Source organism: Pteronotus mesoamericanus, unplaced genomic scaffold (genome assembly GCF_021234165.1).
Source record: "Pteronotus mesoamericanus isolate MK-2021 breed Mesoamerican mustached bat unplaced genomic scaffold, CSHL_Meso_final scaffold_408, whole genome shotgun sequence".
NCBI classification, from domain to species: Eukaryota; Metazoa; Chordata; class Mammalia; order Chiroptera; family Mormoopidae; genus Pteronotus; species Pteronotus mesoamericanus.
The window spans coordinates 858,522-883,222 of NW_026555315.1; the positions used below are offsets into that span (position 1 = coordinate 858,522).

The following is a 24,701-nucleotide window of genomic DNA, read 5'->3' on the forward strand; positions in this document are numbered from 1 at the left end:
CCCGTGCTTATTAGGGTGGTGCCGAGCCGGGATTGGCCAAGGCGGCCGCCGCTCACGGCCCGGAGGCTGGGACGCGCGTGCGCCGTGGGTCGGCCGCGTACCATGGTGCTGGGCCGCGTAGCCGCCAGAGGCCGGGCGGTGGCAGCAGCCGCCCTGTGCTGTGTAAGTGCCTGCGGTGGCGGACGCGGTGGGTTCGGCGGGGACTCGTTCTGGGGTCCGGGACCAGCATGGACCGGAGAAGCCCTGCCCACCCGGCCTCCCCGCTTCCAAGGGACCGCGCCTCGCGCCGCCGGCGGGCCAGGAAGGGCCTGCGCACCTCGCCGCTTGTCCTCCTGCTCTCGCCAGGCGCCGCTCCCGGTCTGCGAGAAGGGCCGTTTTGCTGCTGCGCAGAGCCCCGGGAGCGTGCCAGCCGGCTTCTGAGCTCGTTCGCACGTCCGGAAATACCTCTGGAGCGCCCCAGCCTAGTCTTGGAGCCCTTTGGGGACGCCGCAGTGAACAGGGGCTGATGCTCCGCGCAGGAGTTAGGGAGATAAGTAAAGGTTGGGTGGGCTGAGCCCCGCAGGTTCAGTGCCCTGGAGACACGGAGCAGGGAACAGGGCTCCAGGGCTAGACGGGCTGGAGGAGGCAGCGAGGATCGCCCGCAGGCCTTCGAGGATGACCTGGGGGCCTGGGCTTCCCCTGTGACAGGGAGAGAGGGACGGACGAAGGGGTGATGCTGTTATGAAGAAACTCGTTCTTCCTGCCGATGCGGTAAAGAATTACAGATCAGCGAGTGTACTAGCGAGCGAGCAGGGCTTATTAGTGGTAAGTTATCATGGAAGAGAATGGGCCTCGCTAAGTGGGGGATGAAAGGCATAGGTTCAGGGCACAGCAAGGTAAGGGCGGGGAGAGCAGGGGTGGTGAAAGCATCGGGTCTTCTGTCCCGAGGACTGATACAGTTGGCGGGGTGATAACACATAGAGACCAAGTCTAGAGGTAGAGTCATTTGTCTGAGGTCACACAGGAAGTGAGGAGGCCACTGACCAGAGGCGGAAATTCCCCTGGAGCTGGGGCTGGCACTCATAGGCTTCTCTGCACCCTCAGGGGCCAGGCCGCCTCTCCAGCTGGGACTGGTACCACGCGCGTCCTGGAGGTGGCAGCACCCTGCACAGGCACCGCGCCCAGAGGACGGCCTGGGAAGGCCGCAGAGGGTTTGGGAAGGACCACGCGGAGGAGGGCTCCCAAACAGGTGCAGGCGGCACCAGGCATCCTGAGGACTCCCTGCCTGGCGGGGGCACCCGGGAAGCCCCATACCCCTCGCCCCCTGAGCTGCAGCCCCCCACAAACTGCTGCATGAGCGGCTGCCCCAACTGCGTGTGGGTGGATTACGCGGAGGCGCTGCTGCAGCACTACCAGGACGGCGGGGAGCGGGCCCTGGCCGCCCTGCAGGAGCATGTGGAGGACGAGAACCTCAAGGCCTTCCTCCGAATGGAGATCCAGCTCCGCCTGAGGAGCAAGGGCTGAGCCAGCCTGGCCCGACACACCCGCCCCGCGCGCTCCAACCTCGGGCTCCTGCCCGGGCAGCGCCGCGGCCTCCTCTCTCCACGGCCCCTTTGTGGGGCTTGCGTCAGACGGGAATTGGAAGAATGATTTATTGATTTCACTTGAAAATAAATTGGCTCTCTGTGCTGGTGTCCGGAAGCTTCTGTGCCGCTGTCCGAAAGGCTCATGTGGCCTCGCCAAAGGGCAGGAGCCGGTGGTCACTAGAGGCTCCCTGAGCACCTGTGGCCTCCGTCAGCCTGTGAGGCTGAAATAAGATTCATTCCCTTGAATGTTCAAGTGACAAGGACCCCAGGGGCCCCTCCCATGCGCTGGGATCTCTGAAGTCCCCCGCGAAGGTCAGCTGTGGTTCCACGGCAGTGCGGCAGGGGCAGGACCTCCTGGTCCCATGGAGTTGCCGTGGGCAAGCCCTGGGCAGGCATAGGTGGCCCCAGGCAGCCAGGGTGGTTCCCCACTGGTCCAGCTGCAGTCCGTCCCCAGCTGCTGGGGTCCTTGGGGAGACGCCTATCTGCAAGCCAAGGAGACGGCTGCCGATCAGCCAGCAGGGGCCTGACCACTGCGTGGCCACAAGTCTTTCCAGCCCACGTAGGCACATTCCCCAGGGCAGAAGGATGAGGAGGCCTTGGGCATGAACCCCAGAACCAGCATCCAGCGCCAGCCTGTTCCTCAGCCGCCGACCTGGCCACTGGACCAGCGGCCCAAGCCCTCCCCGCTCATCCCCCCACCGCCTGCTCGTCCTCGCCCGTGGAATTTCCCACCCCCCCCACTCCCCCTGCAGCAGTTAGTCCCAGGCTCTGGTACCCGTGGCCTGGACAGGGCAGGGCCTCGATGAACTTAAGTGGCTTTATCTCTTCCTGGAAGGGGAAAGCCGAGGCCGTAATAGCACTTCACAAGGGATTTGAGCTGATAAACAGCCCTTCCCTTTCATATAAAGCGAGCGCTTCCCGTAGATACGATCTGCGGAAGAGAGAAGGAAGCCACGCAACCACAGAGGGGTGCCGCACTGATGCCCAAACCGGGCCCCCCGCCCCCGCGCTCCCCGCTGTTGTCTGGCCCAGCTGGCACATGTCAGTCAAAATCACTCGGAGTGCGGGTCGGTTATAGTGACACGCGTCTGTCCGACTGCCTCGGAGGGTGTCCGGTCTGACCCTGTCCGCACAGACTTGAAAACGGCCTGGGAAGTGGGGGAGTGTCCCCGGAGGTGGCGGCGCGGCAGGGCTCCGCGCCCTGAGGCCCACAGGGGTCTGCCGCGGATCTCTGAGACGCCGCCGGAGGTTTTCTGCACTTTTCTCAAAAATACGTATTTCTAGAAGATTTTCTCCCCTCCAGACACTCACCAGGCCTGACCCTGCTCGGCTTCCAGGATCAGACGAGAGGGGCACACGCAGGGTGGTGTGGCCGTAGACTCTAGATGGTTTTCTGTAGGCGCTTTGGGCGTGTGTACACATGTCTATATGTGTGTGTGCGCATACACCCCACCCAGTGGACTCCATACATTGAGCCTCATTTTGGAATTCAGCAGTCGTGGCAAAGGCCCTTCCTTGCGGGGTGCGAGCCCCAAAGGGACGCCACCGGCCTTGTCCCTGGCAGCGGGGCAGCGCCCTCCTCCATGCAGACCATGTGAAGAACAAACTGGTGGCTGCCGGAGGGGACAGGTGAAAAAGGCGGCAGGTAAGAAGAGGTACCAGCTTCCAGATATAAAAGAAATAAGTCACCGGATGTAGTTACTTCTAAGGGGGAACATGGGAAAAATAGTCAATAACTTATAATAACTTTGTAGATGAAAGGCGGTTGCTAGATTTTTCATGGTGATCAGTTCATAAGGTATGGAAACATTGAATCACAACAGTATTCCAGAAACTAATAGAATGGTCTGTGTCAACTATAAAGTAAAAAAAAAATTACTCAAACGTGTGAGTACGTGCTCAGTGGGATGAAGAAAGTCCAGCTGCCCTGAGGCCGATGACAGGGGCGTCCAGGTCTAGCCCGATGGGCCCCCAGGAGCCCATACTGGGGCGGAGCTCTGTGGGGGGCGGAGCTGCGGGGGCAAAGGCCCTGGGGTGGGAAGGGCTCCTTGGAGCACAGAACAAGAGGGAGGGGTGGAAGGTGAGGCCAGGGGAGGGGCTGGGGCCAGGCCACACAGGGCTCCGGCCGCCCAGGCGGCCCTGAGACGGGAGGGAGGATGGACCGGAGGAGGCAGCCAGTGCGTTTTGTCTTCACTGCCAAGGGGAGCGGGGGCGGGGCGGCGGGCGTGTGCCCTGCTGGCCCTCGCTGGTCACACGTCCCCTCCCTGGCCTGGCTCCATCCTGAGCTCCTCCTTCCTGCAGACCCTTGGCTGTGCCTGAGCCCCATCCCCAGTCCCCGTCCCCCAGAATCCTCAGCGCTGGTGCCCACCCCGGCGGCCCTCACGATCTCATTAGTGTGGCGTCAGGGCCAGGGCTAAGCGGCTTACCCAGCCGCAGGATAAATGCCCGGCCGACCCCCAGTCCTGGGGAGAGAGGCCGCCACTCCCACCCAAGGCCCCTGAGCCCAGCCCAGTGCGCGGTGAGTAGTGACCTCCCCCAGTCGCCGTCCCCGGTGGCCACTTACCAACGGTGTTGGCGGGCGTCTGCCCCGAGGGTGGGAAGCTGGTGATTTTTTTACCGCGCTGAGGTCTGGGTCTGTGCGAGCTCAGCCATCATTGTGCTCAGAGAGGACGCCCGGCCCAGCTGCCCCCTCTTCTGCTCCGCCAAGCCAAACGGTGGGGAAAGCTGTCCCCAAGGCCAGCACTGGATGGCCTGGGAGTCTCAGGCCACCCACACTCAGTCAACTTGAGTGGGCACCGGCCATAGGCCCGGCTGGGGCCAGGGCAGCTCAGGCAGCGGCTCCCATGGGTCCAGCAGGGGGTACGTGGAGCTCCGTCAGGGCTCGGTGCTGCCCGTACCAGGCGCACGACCCAGGACCAGGGAAGGGGTCTGGCTGGGCCTGCGCTGTCAGCACGGGGAGGGCTGGGTGCCGGGTGGAGCGGCCAGGCCTGCTGCCCTCCCGCTGGGACGCCTCCTGGGCTGGTGCTGGGCCCGGCCCAGGAGCCGAGCCCTGCGGGGGAGGCCCGTGGTGGGTTCCCCCCCATCCCAGGGGCCTGGCACTCACTACTGAGCCCCCTGGTCGGCAGGACCACCTGTCCTCGCGTCTCATGTGGTCTCAGCCCTGACGCTCCAGCAGGCAGCTGTCACCAGCCCACCAGCCTGGGGACGAGAACGGAACCCAGGACGCGGTGCCTGGGACCTGCGTGTGGGGGCAGCGCTCCGGCCTGTGTGACAGGCTTCGTTCCAGGACCCCCTGGGCCCGGGTGGCCTTGAGGGATTGGTCTCCCCCCCGGTGCTAATAGGCTTAGAGGAAGCCAAGCTGCCCTTGACCTGGCCAAGGTCGCTGGGGCTTAGGGCATCCGGGAGAGGGGCTGGGAGAGGGGACAGGAGAGGAGGTCACCTGTGCAGCGGTGCAAAGACAGCAGCAGGTGGCCCCAGAGCCCAGAGGGGCCCCAAGCACAGCGAGGGGCTGGGGAGACCTGCCCGGTGAAGGGGCCACGGCTCAGCCCGCAGGCGGTCCCGCCCACCATCTCCCGGGCACCCCCTCCATCACGCAGCGCTGCCGGGCGCCAGGCACACCACCGTGAATGAGACAGCACGTGCCAGCCCCGCGGATGGGGGACACAGACGGGGAGACACGTGAGGAGGTGCCCGAGGGGGCCTCCAGCACCCGCTCCCCTGCGCGCCCCGGGGAGCCCCACCGGGCGGAGAGGACTCCTGTCTGGGTCGCGCCCAGTGCCCACTGGGTCTCCTGTTTCGGGGTTTCCCCTGGTGGGTTGGGACCCGCGTGGGGGCTGGGCGCGGCAGGGCTGACGGGGACCCCGCCTGGTGTGCCCCCAGCCCCCAGCGTGAGGGAGTCCGGGAGCCCGTCTGGCCATGAACCTGGAGCCACCCAAGGCCGAGATCCGGTCGGCCACCGGGGTGACTGGGGGGCCTGTCACTCCCAGAAAAGGGCCCCCCAAGTTTAAACAGCGGCAAACCAGACAATTCAAGAGCAAGCCCCCCAAGAAAGGTGTCCAAGGGTAAGCAGAGCTGGGGAAGGGTGCCTCTCCAAGGGTGGGGGGACCAGGGCCCCGGCCGCACAGCGGGGGCGAGGGCTGCAGCCCCCCTTCTAGCTGGGTCGTCCCAGGGCGTCCTCTCACGGGGTTCCGGGGGCCTGGGCAGAGCCCGGCCCGGGGCAGCCCACAGCACGGGGGGGGGGCGGGGCCCCGGGGCTCTGCTCGCTCTCCCGCTGCTGTCCCTCAGCGGGTCTGGAAAGCGGGCTCACCGTCATCTAGAGACTCGGTCACGGCCCGCCGACGTGCGCCCCGCGCACGCACTCACGGCCCCCCGCGCACACACCCGGGGCGCCCCCGCGGACGCTCCGTGTTCTCAGGGACCTGCCGTCCAGGGCAGACAGAGCCGCGCGCACCCCGTCCATTCTCGCCCCGGCCGCCGCCCTGACCGCTGTGCCCTTGCAGGTTTGGGGACGACATCCCGGGGATGGAAGGCCTGGGAACAGGTATGACGATGCGGGGCCGTGACGTCCCGCGCCCCCCGCCCCCCGGCTGGCCCAGGCCGAGGCTCGCTTAGGGTCCTGCCCACAGCCTGGCCTTCAGTTTCTCCCAAACACCAAGTGTCAGGCGCCCCTGAAGCGGGGTGGCTCCCGCACAGTGGCTTCACCTGGTGCTGGGCGCGGCTGGGAGAGAAGGAGCCCTTGCTGTCCCTCCCCTGAGCAAGGCCCGCCTTCTCCGCCCCCGCCCCCCGCCCCCCACCGCCCCCAGCTGCCTTCCTGAGCGGGGTGTCATTCGACACCCCCAAAGCTGGCATGTTCTGGGAGGAGGGTCTTCACCGCTGGGGGTGTGGACAACGGGGCCCCAAGGGGACGGGGGGGGGCAGGGGGGCGCCACAGTACCCCCCGGGACACGCGGGCCCCTCCCCTGCAGACATCACGGTCATCTGCCCCTGGGAGGCCTTCAACCACCTGGAGCTGCACGAGCTGGCCCAGTACGGCATCATTTAGCACCGACCGGCCCGCCTGGACCCGCCCCCCAGCCTGCCCCATCCCCACCCCGCTCAGGAGTCCTGTGTGGAGCCTGGGGCATCAGGGGGTGCAGGCCGTGCCTGGAGACCCTCTAAGGGCAGGACCTCAGGCCCCTGGACAGCAGGAGCCTCCCGCCTCCCCACAGGACGCCCTGCTTGGTTTCCCGAGAGACTGGCTCGCAGGCCCTCTTGTCCGGGGCTGCAACACCAGGGCCGGACCTCCCAGCCGTGCCCCTCCCAGCCTGGTCCCCGCCCTGCCTGTCCCAAGGCGAGGACAAGTGCCCCCTCACCCCTGCAAGCCATTCCCAGTGGGGACCGCTGCATCTGCACGGTGGGTGGCGGGAGTCCGGGGGGTGTCTGAGAGCAAGACCCTTCCGTGCCCACAGCGCCCTTGGGTGGCTGGTCCCTCCCAGAGCGGCCCACGCTTGCTGTCCCTGTTTCAAAATAAAATTACTGAGCTTTCCCCCTCGCTCGTCTGGGGTGCGTCGGGAGTCGGGGCAGAGCCAGGGGCTGCGGGTGGCTTCTGCAGGAGGGGACAGATGAAGGCGTGGGCGGGAGGTGGGGCAGCTGGGCCTGGCCAAGCCGATGGGGGAGAAATCCCACTGGGCGTGGAGCCAAGGCCTGTGCAGGCCGGGCCTGAGCAGCCAGGGCAGGGCAGGGCGAGGCGGGTGGCTGAACACGCCCCTCAGGTGCCCGAGCAGCTGGGCGGCCAGAGCAGGCCTCACCGGGGGGGTCGCGCGGGACGAGGCCCAGCGAGAGCTCACTCCGGGAGCGGGAACTCTGGTCCCCACCCCACAGGGCAGGAAGCAGGTGCAGAGACACTGGGCAACCGGCCCAGCTGGCCCAGCCTTAGTGTTCCCTAGGCTGGCACCTGTGACCCAGAAATTCCACTCCTGACATGACAATCAGGAGCAATAGGCGCATCCCACGCGGACCTGTGTCAAACAGTCTGGAAGCCGCCCAGCGCATGTCCAGACGGTGACTCTCGGAAAGGCCCCCGTGGGACCCCGTCGATGCGGCAGCCAGAAAAGACCCCCCTAATGACAAAAAGTGATGAAACCACGCAGAGGCGACCGCAGGGAGGGCAAGGGAGACGGCCGCGGGGACCTCGCCACGGTGGTGGGTCCGCAGGTGCGCAGAGGCGGGAGAACTCCTCACGCTGCCCACTTACGGTTGGTGCGGTTTACTGTGTGAACAATACACCTCAAGAAAGTCTACTCCCTCCCCAAAACGCCTCTAGAGGGAGAGGCCTGGACCTTGCCCTCAACCGCCACCGCGGACAGGAGGGGGCGGGGAGAGGGCGGGCGTGGGGAGGCGGGGCTTCGGGGCCGCGGTCAGAGTGGCTGGAGGTGAGGGCCTGAGGCGGGTGCTGGGCAGGGACACTTGGGCCAGTGGTGGCGTGGGAGGGGGCCCTGCGCAGGGCCTCCGAGTCTGGGGGTCAGAGCAGGAGAGGGAGGTGGGAGGGCCCGAGGCTTCACCTCAGAGGCAGGGCTAGGAAGTGGTCAGATGTGGGGGTCAGAGGTGGGCACGGGCAGTGGGGGTCGGAGCTGGGGGTGCTCTCTGGCCAGGCGGCCGCGCGGGCAGCCTCCGTGGCTGCCAGGCTGCACCTGTGGGGGTCGGTCTGCTCTCTGACTACAGCAGTTTGCAAGCAAAGGGGCAGTGCCGGTGGGCTCTCCATGGGGCAAAAGCCTCTGAAAAAGCGAACTCAGGCGGTGCTGGGCCTCGGGAATGGGAACTTTGGGGGTCAGGGGCGTGGCAGCAGGGGTCGCCCGGGTGTCCCAGCTGCGGGTCAGCCCGGGGCTGGCTTGACAGGGGGCCAGGTCGCTGCGTCCTGGCGGGCAGCCAGGGCCCTCAGCAGCTGCGTGGCCAGTAGGAGCTCCGCCCCCTGGACCAGCACCAGGGCGATGGCAGAGCCGCCCAGCGCCCCCGCCTGCCCGCGCAGCCACCGCCGGAGGGGCACGCCACAGCCCTCCAGGTGCACTGCTCCCCGAGCCGCGTCCTCCTCCAGGCGCAGGGCGCCGAAGCCGCACTGGTCGTTGATGGAGGCTCCTGCTTCCCGGGGGTCGAGGCAGCAGGAGGCCGGGAGGCTGCAGGCCTGGGCGCCCGGGGAACTGCAGTTGAAGTACCTGCGAGGGACACTGGCGTCGGCCTGCGGGGCCGGGCCCACCGCGCTGTGACCCGGCACTGGGTGGGCTGTCTGCCACCCACCTTCACGCTTCCATGGCCACACCTAGCACAGGCACGTGCGCACGCAAGCACACGCAGGCAGGAGTGCACACGCACGATGCCCACAGATGACGGGACAGACATCCTCGAGCAGAATGCAAAGCACGCTGTGCTCTCTCCCTCGGCACACGCACAGGCACCCACGGCCCACGGAGACACACGCACAGGCACCCACGGCCCACGGAGACACACGCACAGGCACCCACGGCCCACGGAGACACACGCACAGGCACCCACGGCCCACAGAGACACACGCACAGGCACCCACGGCGCACCCAGAAATGCCCCCACACAGGCACCCCCTGACACGGAGACACACGCGCACAGGGGTGGGAGAATATCCTGAATTTGTCGTCTGATGTTTTGTATGATGTCCTTGCCAGAAAGCACTCAAAAGGGACTTTCTAAGTCTGCTGGCTGAGCTGCTCCATGAGGGTCCCTGCACGTGTACCTGGCCGGGCCTGAGTGTGCACACGTGGGTGTGTGTGCACGTGGGTGGATGAGGGAGTGAGTGCTGCGGGTGTGAGTGACCCCTCTGGGCGTCGGGACTCACGGGTTCCGCTGCCAGTCCCGGTAGGAGGCGGCCCCGCAGCACTGCAGGCCGAGCTGGACTTGGTCGATGAGGAAGCGCAGGTCGGGGTCGTCCTGGTAGTGGGCGATGGCCACGCGCAGGGTGCGCTCCAGCCCGTCCTGCAGCGGGCCCCAGAGGGCTGCCACCAGGACCCCCCCCACCGCCTCCAGCGCGAGGAAGGCCAGGAGCCCCCCGCAGAAACAGCGCAGCAGGCAGGCGCTCTCGCAGAGGGCGCCCAGGCAGCCCGCCAGGCTCACCGCGCTGACCGCCAGCCCCCCCAGCACCAGCCCCAGCATGGGGTCTGCGGGCCGCGGGCTCCCCCAGCTGCTCCCCAGAGAGCCCTTGACAGCCAGGCCCCAGAGCCCGATGGCCAGGGCCAGCAGGCCGAGCAAGGAGAAGAGGAAGTTGGAGAAAAAGGTCAGGCATTGGAGGCACCTGCTTCTCAGTGGGGGGGAGGGGGCCCGGCCTCCCCCGAGGCCTGTCCTCCGGGCCCGGCCCGCTGGACCCAGGCCGCTGGAAGTGAGGGGCGGCTCCCGGCCCCCAGGCTCCTGCAGAGGGAGGGGGACAGGGGATCTCAGCACTGCGACCCCGCGACTCCACGGCCTCTGACCCAAGGGGTCAGAGACCGTAGGCAGCCAGGGACCTGGGAGCTCCCTGGGGGGGGCCCAGCTCCTTTGGAACAGGGACCCTGGGGGTACCGGCCCCACAAGCACACGCCTCTGCCGTGCCCCGCTGCGCCTGCGCGATGGCGAGTGTGGCCCCAGGGGACGCTCCGCCCAGGCTGGGGCTGCCCTCTCTGTGTCCCGGGCTCGGGCCCCAGGGTGCACTCGGTCACCCCCACTGTGTGCGGGCAGACGCTGTGCGGGGCCCCGGCAGGGTGACCCCCCAGGGCGGGGGCCACCGGGAGGCAGGCTCCGCGAGGTCCTGGGCCTTCCAGGGGGTCCGTCTGGCTCTCTGGCTGTGCCGAGGCAGAGGGCAGAGGGGCGCGGAATGCGCGAGGACCCATCCCCTCTCTCGGTCCCCCTCAGAGGAGGGGCTCATTGATCGGTGATGCTTGGAGGGGCCGCTCAGCCTGTCCCACTTGGCCCCATCACGGACAGCCTCCACTTCAGACCTGCCTGTCCCCTCCCCGAGCCCACCCCCGCCACCCACAGGCAGGTGTGGGAGGGTCTTCTGGTCTCTCCCTGCAGGCGAGAGGGAGAGCCTGCCCCGCCGGCCCTGCTGGGGGACCCAAGGTGCCCGGCCCTGCCAGGGAGGAAGTCTGCGGGGCGAGAGCCAGGCAGCTGTGGCGTGTGCCCAGGCCGGTTTCCCTTCCAGTCCAGCCCACCAGGGAGAAGCTGCCCCGCCCCGCCCCACCTCTCTGACTCGGCCCGGGCGCTTCATTGGCTCTGGACTGGGAGTGGAGCAGCAGAGGGTTGTTTACCAGCCCCCAGACCCGCAGTTGGTGGGAGCGAAGGGGCGGGCTGCTGCGCCAGGCGGGCACCTGGGGCTGCTGGGGGCCGTGGGTGTGGCTGTGGGGTGGGGGGGTCGCCCTGCAGGTCACGGCCTGCTGGGAGGGGCGCTGGCGCTCGGCGCTGCGGGCACCCGCAGCCGGAGGCGGCCCTCAGGTCTGCAGAGGCCCCTCCCGCCCCGGCCCCCGGCCCCCGGCCCCCGGCCCAGGGGCTGCGCGTGGCTGAGCGGTGCGGGCAGTGGCGGGGGCCACAGAGGAGGTGAGGAGGCTGAGGGGCCTGGGGTGATGGAGGGGCAGGGGCCCCGGGAGGCCCGCTGGCCCTCGTGGGCACCATCCCCACCGGGTGTGTGCTTTCCTGGGGGCGTGGATGTGCCCTCCCTGGGTCGGATGCACGGGCAAGGCCAAGTCACATCCCCCAGTCCAAACAGGGTGCCGGCTGCGGTGAAGTGCCTGCCGGATCCGTAAAACCCCGCCCCAATCTTAGCAGCTCCCTGGGCCTCGGGCCTGGAGACATCTCCCGCGGGGGAGGCCCCCAGGGAGGGCGCTGGCTTACCTGGGACAGCAGGGGGCTCCTCTCCCCCTCCTCCATCCTGCACCGGAACAGGCGTGCGGGTCCCTGCTGGGTGCTGCCGGCCCCCAGCCACGCTGGGAGCTGTGGGCCCAGGGCAGGGCGGGCCGCGAGCCCCCGCCCGGGACAGCCCGGTCACGATGGGATCATGTGAGGCATCACATTTGAGGGCTTAGGACGGCCTCTGCCTGCCCAGATGCAGCCGGCCTTTCTTCGGAGCTCGGTCCTAGGCTGCGCTCCGCAGCGCCACGTGGGGGCTGCTCGGGTGCTGGCCCCACTGCCGTTGCTGCGGGGCTCAGGGTGGCCCTCGGCCTGGCAGCGCCAGCGGCTGCTCCGCCAGCTCCCCCCAGGGACACTGCTGGTTCAGTGACAGTCCCGGGCGGCCTGCCCGCCACTAAATGGCAGTTTATCTCCCGATTGGTTCCCTGTAAGAGCGAGACAATAGCCGCTGGCGAGATCCCATCTTTCCTGGCTACGCGTTCCTGGGATGGCCCAAAGTCCTTCTAAGGGGCAGGACTCTGTCACGGTCGCCATTGTGACCACAAGGACACCGGGCACACAGCCGCCACGCAGACAGGCTGCTTCATCCCCGTATCGTCCACCCCTCGCCCCCCGCCCCCAGCCCTGCGAGACCTCAGGCGCAGGCCGGCCACGGCACCTTCGTCCCCTCTGTGACGAGTGTGAGGTTGCGATCCAACGACAAAGTGGTTTCTGGCTTCTGGGGGGCGCGGGGGCAGGACGAAGGGTCAGCTCCGGGGCTGTGCCCGCCCTCTGTTCCTTGGCCTCTCCTGCTGGACACCCAGCCCCAGCCTCTCGCCGTGCCCGCCACTTCGCAACCCGGCAGCTCGGGCTGCCGCCGGCCCCAAACGCAGCACTCGGGCGCCGACCTTTGCCGTCTCCGGAACCCCGCTGCGTCCAGTTCTGGACCACGCCCCTGCCCAGAGCGCAGCGGCCTCCCCTTCTCTGCGCCTGGGGCGCTTCTCACTTCTACTCCGCGGTCCTCCGCCTGCCTCCCGCCTCACTCACTCCTGCTCCGGCGCGACGCCCCCAGCAGGCTCCCCTGAGAACAGCCGCCTGTCCGAGCCCAGCGGACTCACCGGACCCGCAGGACGGACAGCCCAGGAAGTGGCGGTTGTTTCAAGCCACCACATTTCGGGAGGGTTCTTCTGCAGCATTGTTGTGACGGTAGCTAGTTGAGACGGGTTTTATTACGTGTCGGGGACTTTCTGAGCCCTGGCGACACAGCAGGGGTGAGAAAAACCCTAAGCACCCCCACGGGAGAGTCAGAACGTACGCAAGCAAGTAAGTGTATCCTCTTAAAGGGTTGTAAGAATTCCGGGGCGAGGAAGGTGGACAAACGGCCGTGGGTGCTTAGCAGGCGGGAGACGTCCGACTCGCAGGGCAGGCCCCAAACACCTGAAAACGGGACTCAAGCAAATGCGTGGACGTTCGCAGCAGCATCGTCCACTGTCGCCAAAGGTGAGACAGCGCAGATGCCCACCAGCGAAGAAAGGGTCAGCGCCGCGCGGCCTGCCGTGCCGCGGGCTGGGTCCCACCGTAGGAAGGGAGACGCCCCGACACGGGACGCGCAGAGCGCGGGACCCCCTGCGCACAGTGTTCAGCACGGGCAAACCCGGAGACGGCACGGAGGCTGGTGGCTGCCGCGGGCTGTGGAGCGGGTGTGGCGTCTCCTTCGGGGCCTGTGGCGGGCGGGGGGGGGGGGCGCCCAGCTTCGTGAAGGCACTAAATACCACCACGTCGTTCACTTTACCTCTCATGAAACAACAGCAAAGAAGGTGACTGAGACGGACCTAAGGAGTGAGGGGCCAGCCGTAGGGATTTTCTTAGGTTGAGTCCCCACGAAGCCAACGCTGAGAGTCACTGGTGTGTGCCCCCAGGACCCAAGGCTGCGGAAGGACGAGGGCGGGGTGGAGGGAGAGAGTGACGGTCACAACAAAGGCCTCAGTGACCCCCTGGGCAGCTCTGGGGACAAGGGACAGGGCCTTACTCGCCACTGGCTGCCTGGGGAGGGCACTGTGATCGGGGTGAGGGCATCCCCGTGGGAGCTCAGCGGAGCCCCCGCACTCTCGACACCCTCGGGGCCCCCGCAGCCTGAGGCGGGCGTGAGCCCCGGGGGTTTGAGGAAGGAGGGCTCTCTGGGGGCTTCGCTCTGAGTGAGACAGGAAGACAAGGGGTGCTGAGTCAAGGAGGATCTGGACGGCCTCGCTGGTCAGAAGGACCACAGCGGCCCCGGCTGGCGCGGCTCGGGGACTGCGAGCTGGGGGGTCGCCCGTTCGATTCCCGGTCTGGGCACAGGACTGGGTTGTGGGCCAGGTCCCCCGTAGAGGGTGCACGAGAAGCAACCGCACATGGACGTTTTTCTCTTTCTCCTTCTCCCATCCTTCCCCTCTCTACAAATAAAATCTTTTTAAAAAATAAAATAAAAGGACCACCCACAGCACAGCAGGCAGGGGTTAGGGCAAGGGTGGGAGCTGGAGAGTAGATCCTGTACAGTCAAGCTGTCACTTACCCCTCCCCAAAGGTGACACCCGAGCCTCGTCAGTGACCGCTCCTGGTTCCAAAGCCAGGCTCTCGGGTGCCAGCTGTCACCTCCCTCGCTCCGCCTCTGCGCTGCCCTGACATTGGGATGAAATGAGAGTCACCGCCATGGCTGCGGGCTGGGCTGCGGCCTCCAAAGGCACACGCCCCAGTCCCAGCCCCAGGACCTCCGAATGCGACTTGGAGACAGGGCCCACGAACAGGGCCTTAACTCCAAATGAGGCCGTGAGGGTGGGCGCCACTCCAATGTCCTTCCAAGAAGAGGAAACCGGGACTCCCAGAGAGACACCAGGGACGCTTGGACCCAGGGGAAAGGCACAGGGAGAAGGCGGCCGACCGTGAGCCAAGGGGAGAGGCCGAGGCTGAAGCCAAACGGGCAGACCCTTTGGTCTCAGGCTTCCTGCCCCCAGACTGTGGGACGGCCAGGTGGAGCCTCCCCGCCTGGGATCTTCTGTTTGGGCAGCCATAGAAAACAAATGCAGCTGCTAACAGAACTGAAAGAAACCCGTGTAATACGGTCGCAGCGCTCTAACAGAGATGCAAGGCAAGCATTGCGTGGGAGAGCAACTCGGCTGTCGCCGGGCGGGGTTCAAACCGGAGCACGGAGGGAGGCTCGCCGAGAAGACGTGGCCTTGCCTTTCTGGAGAGAGACGTTCGGTCACAAGACCAATGAAAATGTCAGAGGCCATTCTGTAAAAGAGCAGGGAAAAGTCAGAGTGGAACAACAACGTGTGTGTGGGAGCAGAGGGAAAACCAGGGCCCGTCCTGCGGGCGGTCCCACCCACTCTGCCCCCAGGGTCTGTCCTGGGTCCGGCCCCTCTGCCCTCCAGACTCCTGTCCGCCTCCCGTAGGGTGTCCCTGCTTCTCCTCCTGCCCCCACCCCGTCTAGTCTCCATTCAGCCTCTAGAAAAACCCCAAATCTTGGCAGAGAGCGCACCTTCTCTGCTCTTCCCCTCCAGGGACTTCCTAACACGATTACATTATGACCCAAAGCCTTTCTTTGCACGTGCAATGTGGTTCTTCCTGACCCCACCCGCCCCCCTTCCCTTGCACTCAGCCACGTGGGCCGCTGTTGTCCCTTGAGCACCCAGTGTGTCTCCGGCCCCGCAGCCTCTGCACGTGCTTTCCCCTCACCCTTGCCCATCTCCCCCCAGATACCTGCGTTGATCACTTCATCTGGGACCTGCTTAGCCCTCCCCTCAGAGAGGTCTGCCCTCCCTGCTTGGGTTATGGGCAAGGCAGCCATCAGGACCTGACATTATGCATTTATATGTTTACCTGTTTATAACCTGCCTCCCGCTCGTGGATTCCACCAGGGCAGGGCTGTCTCCTTCTGCTCTGTCCCCAGCATGAGAGCCGTAGTATGCATAGTGTACACGTGTGATAAGCACCTCATTTTGCCTTGTATAATGCGCACTTTTGTGCCCAAATTTTTCAGGGAAAAAAAAGGATGCACATTATACATGGGTATAATGATTACATACCATGGGTACAATAATGGGCATGAGAACCCTGCGAATAATGTGCACAAAACATGGGTAGTTGGTGAGGCAATGAATAAGTCAAGTTCAAGGAGCTGCTGTAGCTTGAGACGGTGGAACAGAACGTACCCAGAACACTGTCATTATACAGGCAATAACAAAGTCGGGTGGGCATGGGGGGAGACAAGGGTGACAATGTCCTAACTCTTTCCAGTACAGGAGTTAAATAAATACAATTGGAAATTGAACCACAGGGGTTAAAAAACATAGATTTTTAGCCTCTTGGGTGTTTTCTTAACTTTTTTACAACCATAGACAAGGTCGGCCACAAAATTTGCAGGGCCCGGTGCAAAACGAAAATGCGGCGCTTCTTTTCAAAATTAGCAACTTCAAGACAGTGAGAGCAGAGCGTGGAACGGACCGGGAGGCCTTGGAGCATCAGAGGCGGGTGCGGGAAGCCAGGCTGGTGGCACATTGTGGGATGTGGTATCTCTGTGCCAAAGAAACGTTGATCTAAAACGCAGTCCAAATCTGTGTGTTTTCTTATGTTAAAGTCAGGGGAAGTCCCTTTTCTCTTTTTAAAATAATATTTAGGCACGATGTCACCCTCCTAAAGTCAGCTCTCTGTTTCTATATGACCAGCGAGGTGTTTGCCACGTCATTTTTCCCACCACAACCCATCAATGATTATTTCTGTTTCTCTTTGGACTTTCCTCTGTTGCTTCGGTTTCTAAGTCCAATCACCTGTCATTAATAGTCTTCAATAAAGTCATCTTTCCTTTAAAAAATGTTTCTAAAATAAGAAAATTAGAAGTGATTTTAGAGGCAGAGAGAGGAACAGCGATTTGTTGTCCAGCTCCTTGCTGCCTTCATTGGTCGATTCTCGCACGTGCCCCGACCGGGGATCCAACGGCAACCTTGGCATCGGGAGGACGCTCTAAGCCACCGAGCGACCCGGCCAGGGCTTCTTTCTTTTTTGATTTAAGAAATTTTCAAATTAAAAAAATCCCAACTGCAGCTGCCACTCAGTAGTACTTTATATTTGCTTCAGGTGTCATTAAAGCCACCTTCCCAAGGGTTTGCTCCTCGCGCGGCCGGGTCGCGGGTCGCGGGTCGCGGCCGCGCGCGGGCCGGGAAGGGGCGCGGCGACGCGGGGAGCTGGGCGGGCTCAGGGCCGGCGCGCGCATGCGCGGCCGTTGGTGAGGCCGGAACCTGGTTTCGGGGCTGCGCGGGCGGCGGAGCGAGTTGGCTGAGGCACCGGACGTCGCGGCTGTGGCTGTCGGGCGGCGAAGCTGGAGCGGCGGTGGCGGCGGCGGCGGGAGGCCGGGGCTGAGGCCGGGGCCGGGGCTGTGAGGCCCGCGGGGCGGCAGGCGGCGGCAGCGGCCCGGGGCTCGAGCCCGGACGCGGGAGCGGCCGCCATGGCCGAGAGCATCGTGAGTGGGGCGGCGGGCGGGAGCGGGCGCCGGGATGAGGCAGCAGATTTGCCGGCGCGGCCTGTGGGGGCCCCCGCGGCCCGCCCGCCCTCCGCGTTGTCCTGGCTACGGGGCCGGGCCCCCGACCTCCCCCCTCAGCTCGTCCCCGTCCCCGAGCCTCGCCCTTGCCCGCCGGCCGGGCGCGGCAGCGCCTGCCTCCTCGTCTCCCCGCGGCGGGGGCTCGCCGGGGGTCCCCGGCGGGGCTCCGTCCTGTCTCCCCCCCGCCCCGGTCGCTGCGTTGTCACGGCTCTTGAAGGCAAAACGCTTTCGCTGCGCGGGGACCTTGCAGACCCCTCCCCGGGAAGGACGCGGAGCCCAAGGAGACGGGAGCCTGACCGGCCGGCTCCCGGTGGCAAGAAAGAGTTGACAGCCCCCTGTGTGTAAAGGGGCGTTGTAGACGCGGATTTCCTGAAATTAGGATTCTGCACTCTCCTTCTTCGCCCCTTGAAAAAAAAGTCACTGAAAAATTATAGAGCCGGCCCCACGGTAACTCGTGGAAGGTTCCCCCTGCAAAGTCAACGTGGCAGGAAACAAACCCAGCAGACCCACGGGACAGGAGAATTTGGGTGGCCGTAGAGGCCGGGGGGGGGGGAGGTTCCCGGGGCCGCCGAGCGCGCAGGTGCTGCGGGCGCGGGCGGCGCCAGGTGTCCGCCAGGTGTGCGCGCCGCCGCCGCCGCCGCGTCCCAGCCGCAGGGGAGGCTGCCCTGTGGCGACGCGGTGCTCAGCTCCCCAGCCAGCAGGGCCCAACTTGCAGGTGGCCCAGGAGAAACCTGACTCCTTTAAAATAAGATTCACTAATCGCCGGGGACGTCTCCCCGGAGTAGGTGAAGACAGGGCCCCGGAGGCCGCTTTCAAACTTTGCCTTTACAGCGACGCTCTGCGCTGAGCTGGAGTCGCCCGGCCAGGGAGTCGCCGGCGCGAGGCTGCTGCGCGGAGGGCCAGGCTCTCTCCGGAGGCCGCGGGCTCCTGGCCAGTTCCTCAGACGGGGAGGAATTAATCCGGCCCTAATTCTGAAATTGATTCAGAAGGTTGTTTTTTTGTTGTTGTTGTTTTCTTTTTTTCTTTTTGGAGTTTTGAAAGAGGTCTTCTAAAAGTTTCTGTGGCTATAACTGATTTCCATCTCACCAGTTCTTAGACTCCTCCAAGAAGTTTCCTGAGCTCATTTTCTTAGAGAGAGAGAAGGCTGTGTGTCCATGCTGCCAGCCTGTCCCTTGTTCTGTGTTTTACTTTGTAGCCTGTGTTAGAAGCCAAGCCAGGGCGTCCCTCAGCAGGAGTGGAACACTGGGCTTAGCTTGGAAACCGGGACGGCCAGGCCCTGGTGTAGCCGGTCGAGCAGAGTGACGCCCTTAGCCTCCCAGCTGTCCCTGACCGTGTGCACCTGACCTTTGGAGGGTCAGGCGCCCGTGCCTGCCAAGGGGACAGGCAAAGGAGCAGCCCCAGGATCCTTACACAGAAACAGCTCTTCCCTGTGAATGTGTCTCAGCGTCAGAGGCGCTTTAGAAACAAACATGGGGAGTAGTTACCTAATGCCCAGGACACCTCTCCTGATGTTGAATCCCAGTGGAGGAAACTAGGAGTCAAAAGCCAGAAGCTTCTGTCTTTGCAGTCCACACAGATAAGGGAGAACATTAGATGAGAGTTGAGCAAACGGTAGAAAATATTTTATGCTTTTTAAAAAAGATTTTATTATTTTTAGAGAGAGGAAGGGAGGGAGGAGGAGAATGAAAGATCAGTGTGCGGTTGCCTCTTGTGCGCCCCCTGCTGGGGACCTGGCCTACAACCCAGGCCTGTGCCCTGACCGGGAATCAAACCGGCCACCCTTAAGTTCTCAGGGCAGTGCTCAGTCCACTGAGCCTCACCAGCCAGGGCGAAAATATTTTATGCTTTTAACAATTGGGATCTCTTAAGATTACTCAAAACAAAACCTTAAAAATTGAGAACAATATGGGGGCAAAGCCTTTTCAGTCGCGTGAAGGCGCAGCGCTTGCTGAGGGGAATGAGCCCGCCCCCCGCAGGTGGTGGGAGCGTCAGCTCCTGGGCGCAGGTGCACGCCGCCTGCCCCTGGCCCCGTGGCCCACCCGGCAGCTCGCCTGCCTGCGGAAGGGCTGCCCTCAGCCTCCATTCGGGCCCTGGGAAGGGACGCGCCTTGTCCGGTGGTCTTCCGGGACCGCCAGCCGTTTTGCACTTCTTTAAAACTCTGCTAGATTCTACCACGGTATTAAACATATTTCTTTTAATCTTTACTTAATGTAAATGACAACTCCACCATACCACCCCAATGGAAAAAAAGAAATAAAGGCGTAAGGGACCAATTAGAGGATTTCCTGTGGTTCTTTTAAGCCAGCCTAATGCCTGTGTATAGATCCTGGAACAGTGCGATCCTTTTTTGAGGAACCCAGTCATTCATGATTCATGGTGGCGGGGTTTCCTTCCTTTTTTTTTTTTTTTTTTTTTTTTGGTTTGTAAATCTGAAGAGAAAAAAATGTGTTTCAGGTACTTTTAAATAAATGATGGTCAAAAATTGCAGTTGTGTTTTTTTGAGTGAAAGGTAAGAGCTGAGAACCCGGACGGCACGCTGAGGGCCATCCTGTCTGGTGAGAGGCCTGGCAGCCGCGCCCCGTCTCCTGGACACAAGGGCGGGCAGCGCCTGGGGCCAAGGGGGCCGGGGGGCCGGGGGGCCGCACGTGTCAGCCTCGGTGGCGGAGCCGGGCCGCCCCGCCTGTAGTCACTGTCTTGTTTCATTCACAACAGATAATCCGTGTTCAGTCCCCGGACGGGGTGAAGCGGATCACAGCGACAAAGAGAGAGACGGCCGCCACGTTTCTGAAAAAGGTACCTGTGGCTTTGGGTGTTGACCTGTGACGCCCTGGCTGTTCTCTGCCTTCTCTCTTCCTCGTATCCTAGTCTGCCACTCCAGGGTTCAGTCTCTTGCGCTACATTTTCCCTGTCACGGTTGGTGCAGTTGACCTGGGGTCAGGTTGTGCTGCGCCGGTCACAGCTTACAGTTGTGGGACCCTGGTCCCACAGGAAGCACGAAGGGCTGGTGAGCGAGCTACTCCCAGGGCAGTGGGCGGTGGGCGGCCAGCTGAGCTGGCCAGGCTCCCAGGGGAATTGTTACAAACGCGTGCAGGACGGGGGCCATGCGGTCTGCTGGGTCAGCGCGGGCCGTGGGGGAGGGAGCGCCGCTGCCCCCGGGCCGCCTGTTGCCGACAGGGGAGCTTGGCCGGGACACGGCCCCACTCGCCGGTGTGCGAGCCGGCCGCCTGCTGCTGTTGCGCTGCCACGACAGGGCCGAGGAGTTGCGCCTGTGGCCCGCAGAGCCGGGATGCTGGCTGCCTGGCCGTTTGCCAGCCTCTGCTCGCCCATCTCCTGTCGCTTGAAGTTTTGCCAGCAGGTGGTCCCTTTGCAATGATTCTGTAATGGTTTCCGTTTCCTGTAAGCCAAGCGGTTGCAGGGCCGGAGCGTCAGAGTCAGAGGGGGCTCCTCGGCGTCGTGCCATCTGATCTTCTGAGTTTCCAGGGGTCGGAAACTGAAGTCCTAGGGCGTGAAGGCGTTTGCCAACCGTCACACTGGGCCTGTGATCCGTTAGTGAAGACAGCACTTACTTGGGAAAGTTGGGTTTTTTAACTTTATTTTTATGGGGAGAGAGAGAAACATCATTCTGTTGTTCCACTCATCACGCGCTCATTGGTTGCTGCTTGTATGTGACCAGGGATTGAACCTGCGACCTTGGCGTATCAGGGTGACGCGCCAACCAGCTGAGCCACCCGGCCAGGGTGGAATTTGGTTTCTGGAAGGTGGTTGCTGTCGGGTGTAGCGGCACTGCTTATGGGACTCTATTTATGAAGGAAAGGAATTAGGTGCAGTAGCCAACAGAGAAGAGAGTCTCCTGAGTTTTCAAGAAGTTTTGATACCCTGCTCTTCACTCCTCAGCAGCAGCCGATTGCCACCAGCTCGCCCCTCGGATGGGAGCAGGGGACAGTCAGTCCTGGTGTTTCCCTCTGGGCAGCTCCTGCTGCCGGCTGGCCCTGGGGTGGGTTTGGAGGTGGGAGGTGTCATCTGCTTACCTGCTTTGGACTGCCTCAGCGCTGAAGCCGTCTGTCCTTGACACGGCGGCCATTGCTTAAGGGCAGTCTTGGGAATGCTCAGAAGCAAAGGTCTATTGCTCTGAACTGTTCTCCCGCCACTGAATGTCTTTTCCTCTGATTATGAAACGTATGGATCACTCATGAAAGGCTCAAACGATATAAGTATAAAGACCCAAGTCAGAATCACTTGAAATTCTCCCCCTGGGCAGTAACCTCTAACAGCATGTTGTCATGTGTCCCCCGCCCCCGACACATGTTCACATCCTTGTACCAAGACGGGGTTGTACTGTATTACCTCTGTATTTCATTGAATCTAAGCCACTGAACCGCAGGAGAAACATTGATGAGCCACTAAGAACAAGAAAAATGCTGTTACATCTACCTCTCCTTGCCGTTTAGAGTTTTATTTTGTACTTAAACTGCTCTTATAGGCTTATTGGGAAATTATTTTAACTGCATGTTACTCCTGTGCATGCACGGGAAGGAAAGTCACGGCGCAGCTAGTTGGGTCGGATCCCCCGTGACATCGCAGTCAGCCCAGCCCTTCCGAACCCCTTTGACCCGGCCAGTCAGTCCGCGCCCGACGCAGAGGGCGGCCTGCGCTTTCCGGGTCAGGGTGCCGGCTGCCTGCGCCCGTCTTGTGGGCACGGGCGTGGGCGCGGGCGCGGGCGCTGGAGGCCTTGCTCTTCCCAGCGGGCTGGGCAGCCAGGACCCCGTTCCTCCTCTGACTGAGGGTGGGATGGCTTGTTTGATAGAGACTTTGGGGGTTACCGTTGTCCAGCCGGGGCACCTGGGTGACAGGTTGACCCAGGCCAGGCAGTGACCCGCACGGCAGTCCTGCTAAGACCACTGCGTCCCGCCTCCTGCCCGCCAGGCTCGGGCCGCACCGGCCTCTCCCCCGCCCCATCCTGCTTCTGCCCGTGTACGAGGTCTTCCCGCCCGCTCCGCGCGCTCCCAGCTCCGCACGTGGCCTGTGGCCGGCTCACTCTCCTCAGGCCTCTGCTCCCACGGCCCCTCGGAGGGGCCGCCTCTGTCCTCCTGTCTAGGGGTCTCACTCTTCCCCTTCTGCCCCGGGCCCGTCTCAGCCTGCGGTTTTCTTCTTTGTGGTCTCCGCCGTCCTCGTTGGACGGCCGGGGCCCTGTCTGTCTGCTTTGACAGCTCTGAGCCCTGAGTGGGGCCAGCGCACAGGCCTGCGCCCTGGCTGTTGGGGGGCGCGCGCCTGCCCGGCCCGGAAGGCGTGTGTTACGGTTTCCAGGCGTCTTGTGCCGCTCGGACGCCCCGTCCTTCCCTCAGCCTTCGGGATCGGAATTGGGTTTTCACAGTTGATCTCAAAAGTAGGGATTAAACTTTCCAGACGTGGCCATGACTCCTGCTTGCCCCACACTCGTAAATGTGTCGCTCAGTCTCAGTGTTGACGTGAAGCTTCGCTCCTCCCTGGCCCCTTTGCTCCGCATTGCTGGGCATCTGGGGGAGCAGCGGGACTGAATGTGCCTGTGTATCTTAGAAGAGATTGTTTTATTTGTTTTTAGAGGGGGGAGAAGGGAGGGAAAGAGGGAGAGGAACGTCCGTGTGTGGTTGCCTCTCACACACCCTCAACCAGGGACCTGGCCCGCAGCCCTGGCAGGTGCTCCAACTGGGAGTCGAACCAGTGACTCCCCGTCTGTGGGATGGTGCCCAGCCCACTGAGCCCACCAGCCAGGGCCTAAATATTTTATTAAATCTGTTGTTTTGGGCTTGTTTCAGGTCGCGAAGGAGTTTGGCTTCCAGAATAATGGTTTCTCAGTTTACATCAATAGAAACAAGACTGGAGAGATAACAGCATCATCCAACAAGTCCCTCAACCTGCTAAAAATCAAGTGAGTGCCCCTGGGGAGGAGCCGTGGGGGAGGACACGGTGACACCAGCCGTCCACAGCGCTCAATCGACTCGAGCCTGTTTCCTCCTCAGGCTGCTCTTTTTTAAAAAAATGATTTGATACATTTACTTTTATAGAGAGGGGAAGGGAGGGAGAAAGGAAGAGAAACGTGGACGTGGGAGAGACACGCGGGTTGGTTGTACCGCAGGCCACTCCTACTGCGTCCTCTCGGCCGGCAGGCCCGCGGTGACCGTGGCTGTGCCGGGCGCTCAGCGTGTCCCCCGTTCTCGTCGTCATTTCAGTGGCTGCGTTTTTCCCTTTAAATCTTGTTGGGTTCCTTCGGCCTCATGGGCAGGGCCCGCATCACTCCAAGCCCTTTTTGGCTCTGCTCTGCTGTCACGACGGCCCCCAGGTGTCCTGCGGAGACGCCTCTGTCCTCGGGGCTCGGCCCGGGACACTGCTGTGCGCAGGCAGGCGTGTGAGGGGACCGGCGCTCTCCGGGCCTTGTCCGGGGCTTGGACGCGCTGTCTGTGTGGGCGTGTGTCCCGGCCCGGGCCCTGCCGCACTGCACCCCGAGGCCCGCGCTCCCCGCCCCCACCTTCCACCGCGCGTGCCGCATGGGAGGTTACTGCCTGCATTGCGTGGCTCTGCCCCGGGCCTGCCTGGCTGCCTGCATGCGGCGAGTGTTGTCTCTGCCCACTCTTGCTTCAGGTGGCGTGTTTCTTCTGTGCGTTTGGTACAAAGACTTTGAGACCTCTCTTGAGACCTTGTATTTGACCAAGTGGGTCTGGGGGAGCCCTACCGGGCCCCGGTTGGCACTCCTCTACTGAGAGGGCGTGTGTTTGCTTCTGCTGGCACGAGGGGGCGTTTGGGCCCGGAAGGGTTCTCTCGTCTTGACACTGGGAGCATGGAGGCAGGGCTGACCTCGGTCACAGACCCGCAGGCAGCCTCCCTCCTCCCGTGCAGCCGGTCCCGGCGGACGGGACCCTGCTGGGTTTCCTGGGCAGCGCGGCATCTCCGAGGTCCGGCCTTGTGTCCTTTCAGGGCAGCCCGCCCTGTGGGGCAGCCCGAGGCTGCGTCTGGTTGCCCCAAGAACAGCTGCGAGCCCCGCTCGGGCCCCCGGGGGGGCCTCCAGCAGTGGCTCCGAGCCATGCTCCGCTCCTCCTGTTCGCGCTCCTGTTGTGTTTTCGACTCTTGGGGATCCCTCCGTTTCTGTAGCGCTGAGAGCACACTGTAGGGAACGCTTGTTACCACTGACGGGCGGCGGAGCGCAGCGTCCTCGGCCGCGGCACTGAGGGGTGTCCAGTGCCTGCCCCGGGCGGGAGTCTCCAGGCCCAGCCTGGCCCTTCTACCTCCCCCAAGTGGCGGAGGAAAAGGGGTGCACACGCGCCGAGGAGCGGCAGCCGGCCCCTGCCCGTGCGTCCTCGCCTCCTGCGCGCGTCTCCTCGGCTGCAGTCCAACGTGCACCCAGGGGCGGTGCTGCGGCCTCCCTCCGGCCCGGCCCGCAGGCTGCCGTGCTCCTGGGAGCGGCCCGGCGGCCAGGGTTCGTTCGTCCTCAGGTTGTGGAGTCTGGCTGTGAATCCTGTGGAGTCTGTTCAAGGGAGGAACATAGTTTACTTCAGAAGTGGTAGAAAACCGAACACTGCCATTTGAATTGCGAATTCTGGCAGCCTCTTTTGAAAGCACTACATCAGCAGCTTTAAAAGCAAACAAACCCCTCTAGTCCAACAGGGCCTGCGCCCCACAGAAGGAAAACTGGCCGCCTGTCTCGCGGCACTTCCTCCGGGGGCGTTCCTGGTGGCAGG

At 63.6% G+C, this 24,701-nt stretch overlaps 4 protein-coding genes across 5 annotated transcripts in view; 3 read left to right on the plus strand and 1 right to left on the minus strand.

The window, feature by feature from the left end:
• The first annotated feature begins 78 nt into the window (after nt 1-78).
• Nucleotides 79-1,666, plus strand: OXLD1 (oxidoreductase like domain containing 1). 2 transcript variants are annotated; one of them, XM_054593373.1, is made up of 2 exons: nt 79-162; nt 1,084-1,666. In XM_054593373.1, exons 1-2 carry the CDS (start codon nt 103-105, stop codon nt 1,501-1,503), a joined length of 480 nt encoding a protein of 159 aa, XP_054449348.1. In that variant the 5' UTR covers nt 79-102; the 3' UTR covers nt 1,504-1,666. The 2 variants fall into 2 exon arrangements, with proteins under 2 accessions (XP_054449348.1, XP_054449347.1); XM_054593372.1 differs by lacking the exon at nt 79-162 and adding an exon at nt 198-804.
• A 3,814-nt stretch (nt 1,667-5,480) lies between these two features.
• PDE6G (phosphodiesterase 6G) lies at nt 5,481-6,606 on the plus strand. Its single transcript, XM_054592956.1, has 3 exons — nt 5,481-5,626; nt 6,065-6,105; nt 6,530-6,606. Exons 1-3 carry the CDS (start codon nt 5,481-5,483, stop codon nt 6,604-6,606), a joined length of 264 nt encoding a protein of 87 aa, XP_054448931.1.
• Nucleotides 6,607-8,415: 1,809 nt separating this feature from the next.
• Nucleotides 8,416-11,462, minus strand: TSPAN10 (tetraspanin 10). The gene is made up of 3 exons (XM_054593077.1): nt 11,427-11,462; nt 9,406-9,971; nt 8,416-8,752 (listed from the first exon to the last, which is right to left on the minus strand). Exons 1-3 carry the CDS (start codon nt 11,460-11,462, stop codon nt 8,416-8,418), a joined length of 939 nt encoding a protein of 312 aa, XP_054449052.1.
• A 5,268-nt stretch (nt 11,463-16,730) lies between these two features.
• Nucleotides 16,731-24,701, plus strand: part of NPLOC4 (NPL4 homolog, ubiquitin recognition factor) — a 32,435-nt gene continuing 24,464 nt past the window's right edge. Inside the window, exons 1-3 of the mRNA XM_054593384.1 lie at nt 16,731-16,914; nt 19,705-19,785; nt 22,785-22,897. Coding sequence (XP_054449359.1) covers nt 16,900-16,914; nt 19,705-19,785; nt 22,785-22,897 — 209 coding nt within the window. The 5' untranslated portion in view covers nt 16,731-16,899. The remainder of the gene's footprint in view (nt 16,915-19,704; nt 19,786-22,784; nt 22,898-24,701) is intronic.

Bases quoted from the DNA above. Each gene is read 5' to 3' on its own strand.
- OXLD1 (XM_054593372.1), top strand. From the start codon at position 721: ATGAAGAAACTCGTTCTTCCTGCCGATGCGGTAAAGAATTACAGATCA. The intron at 805-1,083 runs GTAAGTTATCAT...CTGCACCCTCAG, and splicing joins GCGAGCAGGGCTTATTAGTG to GGGCCAGGCCGCCTCTCCAG.
- PDE6G (XM_054592956.1), top strand. From the start codon at position 5,481: ATGAACCTGGAGCCACCCAAGGCCGAGATCCGGTCGGCCACCGGGGTG. The intron at 5,627-6,064 runs GTAAGCAGAGCT...GTGCCCTTGCAG, and splicing joins CCCAAGAAAGGTGTCCAAGG to GTTTGGGGACGACATCCCGG. The intron at 6,106-6,529 runs GTATGACGATGC...CCTCCCCTGCAG, and splicing joins GATGGAAGGCCTGGGAACAG to ACATCACGGTCATCTGCCCC.
- TSPAN10 (XM_054593077.1), bottom strand. From the start codon at position 11,462: ATGGAGGAGGGGGAGAGGAGCCCCCTGCTGTCCCAG. The intron at 9,972-11,426 runs GTAAGCCAGCGC...CTCCCTCTGCAG, and splicing joins GGAGCCCCCTGCTGTCCCAG to GAGCCTGGGGGCCGGGAGCC. The intron at 8,753-9,405 runs GTGAGTCCCGAC...TGTCCCTCGCAG, and splicing joins CGGGACTGGCAGCGGAACCC to GTACTTCAACTGCAGTTCCC.